At 38.2% G+C, this 2,679-nt stretch overlaps 1 protein-coding gene across 1 annotated transcript in view; it reads right to left on the bottom strand.

Annotated features, from left to right (window-relative positions):
* Window positions 618–2,679, bottom strand: part of LOC109848675 (ATP-dependent RNA helicase DEAH13-like) — a 7,849-nt gene continuing 5,787 nt past the window's right edge. The window contains exons 12-13 of the mRNA XM_020418302.1: window positions 1,960–2,403; window positions 618–1,890 (exon numbers count right to left, since the gene is read on the bottom strand). Coding sequence (XP_020273891.1) covers window positions 892–1,890; window positions 1,960–2,403 — 1,443 coding nt within the window. The 3' untranslated portion in view covers window positions 618–891. The remainder of the gene's footprint in view (window positions 1,891–1,959; window positions 2,404–2,679) is intronic.

Below are 2,679 nucleotides of genomic sequence, written 5' to 3'. Positions count from 1 at the left end.
CAATTTCAGGTAATATTACCCAATGTATAAGAAGAAATAAAGAATAAAGAACATTACAGCTTGTTTTTCACTTTAAAAACATGATGTAAATCATAATCTGGAATTAAATATAACAATTAATAGCATCATATCATACACGAAGAAGGCCACTAGCAATCATTGGCTTGTAACATTGAGTTCAAAGTGGCCATTTGATCCACCTACAGTGGCAGCAACATGATTGCCCATAACCTGCAACAAAAATAGATACTGGATTAGCCTTCAACGCTTATGAAAAGATGAAGGTTTCTTAACTATGATAGATAGTGCCCCTATATACTGTAGTTTATTTGATCAAAATTGTAACAGCATTAATAAAAGATAAAGGGACCAAGGAGCACAAATATATTTTACAATTATAATAGTCAACTAGGATGAAGAGAGAACCACCCCTGGTGCTATTTGCACTCATTGTCTAAATCCATCTCCATGGAAGCAAGCAATTATACAAGATCCAGTTGCAAGAAATAAGAAGCACTCTAAGGACTCCAGGATTTCATCAAGTGAGCATTAGCTGATCGAATCTAAAATTTCCACGTAGGACCAGTGAAGCAAGTGTGTAAGGGGCTGAAAAAAAGTAAATAATTAAAAACTTCTCATCAGAGAATTATCACGTGGGATAGTTGTTTCTTGCTAAGGAGAAAAGAGGATTTACAGCAATCGAGATTACTAGAATATACAGAGCTAAGGACGTTAAAATCAACAACTCTACTTAGACATCCGGTTGGTAAAATTTCTGTGTTCTATCACTTTGTAAAATTATCATGAGCAAACTCAAGGAAAACATAAATGAAGTCATCTCTGCCTTTCTTTTTAAGTTGCATTCTGTGAAAGCTGCATAGTTTCTTCCTATCATTTTGACTTCTTATTTTCTTTCTTTGCTCTTCCCCGGAAAAGTTCTTGCCCTTCAAGAACTTCATGATGCATTTGTTCCCAGAGCTCTTCAAACTGACCATGAAATCTTTCTTGAAACCAATTCTTAATCTCCGAATATAAATGTCGAGGATTCTCATTCCAAGCATCTCTCAACTGTGCACGACTATCAATTCTTCTTGATCCAATCCTTAATCCATTCAGCAGGTCTCCAACCCTTCTCTGGCCCAATGCCTCAGGCTTCAATAAATTTGAAGGCGACATAGCTAAAAACTTTCGTGCCGTTCTCATGCATGGCAGCACAGAACCTTCTAGCAATCCACAAGCAAAAACTGACACTCGAAGTCCATCATTCTTAATAGGCAAAGAATGCAAAGGGAGCTGCCAACTATGACGTCCAAAAACTGGGCTCACCCAACACAATACTTCATCACTCAGAGGTTCGTAATAAGGCTTTGGATCAATAAGTGGCGCGGAGAAACTGCATAGAGAACTAGCATATTTAACTAGCCACTCTGATTTCACACTGGTTGCACCATGCATATATGGTCTATTAGTCTGAAGGAGCTCAGTATATACTACAAACTCTGGAGCAGACTGTGATACCGACGACCAACGATGAAGATAAATAGTATCATCTAAGGCACATGATTGGTATCGAAGAGCCCGTACTTTATCTGATGATTCTGAAATCTTTCGAACACGCTTTGCAATTCTATCAGCCCAACCAGCACATATAGCTTGACCTAATAGCTCTTCCTCATTCATTAGTAATGGATGCTTACTAGAACTAACCCTCCATGTCATTTCTACCTCCTCTGCACTTCCATGATCCCATCCAAATTCCTCAGAGAACTTACTCTGGTAAAATATCAGCTGTAACAGTTGTTTCCTCAACTTGGACATATCTTCCATTGTCTTCACATGAAGAGAATGTTTCTGGCAGAACTCAAATTGGTTTTCTGCAAGTTCAAACAACTGTAAGGCATAAGCAAAAGTTAATGCTTTCTGGCAGAACTCAAATTGGTTTTCTGCAAGTTCAAACAACTGTAAGGCATAAGCAAAAGTTAATGCGTCACTGCTGAGATTACGTAACCTGGCACGAGCTTCTTTTACCAAAACTTTTTCCTTCTTCAACCTCTTCTTTGACTCTTGGTCCTGCGAAATTTCTTCTTGGTCCAAACCATCTGACTTGCTACGGTTTCCATCAAACTGCATCTTAAAAGGATTTGGAAAGCTTAAAGCTGATGCTGTGGCAATGGCATATCCTAGCACTAGGTTTGCTCGGGCATAGGCTCGCTGATTCTTCATAATTTGGATTACTGTAAGAAGCATTCGGGAGTGACGAGGACTCAACGGATACTGTGCCATTGCCCTTCCAATTGGGGTAAGCTTTCCGTGCATATCAAGTGCTTGAAGAGCTTTCAAGCAATGTTCTGCTTCAACCAAGGCTCTGGTGTCTGGAGGAGTCGGGAATGGAAAATTTGCAACCTAAAATATGTAACAAATCAGAATTATATGATTTTAATGAAAAAACAGAGAAAAACTAAAATCGTTAATGAAAAAACAGAAAGAAAAACAAAATTCCATTCAGTAGGAAGCATATCACAGTGTACGTTATATGCTAACAACAGAAATGACACTTTAGTCCACAATGCCAGTGCTTAGAATGTTGGTCGGAAAAAAGCTATTAAAAAAATAAACCTTCAAAGATGGTGGCATCAACTCTTTACCCCACTAGCACATCATTTTACAATTACATAATGT

The sequence above is a fragment of the Asparagus officinalis genome, chromosome 7 (genome assembly GCF_001876935.1).
Source record: "Asparagus officinalis chromosome 7, Aspof.V1, whole genome shotgun sequence".
Lineage (NCBI taxonomy): Eukaryota > Viridiplantae > Streptophyta > Magnoliopsida > Asparagales > Asparagaceae > Asparagus > Asparagus officinalis.
The sequence above is the reverse complement of the archived record's forward strand: the minus strand, read 5'-3'. Positions and strand labels throughout refer to the sequence as shown.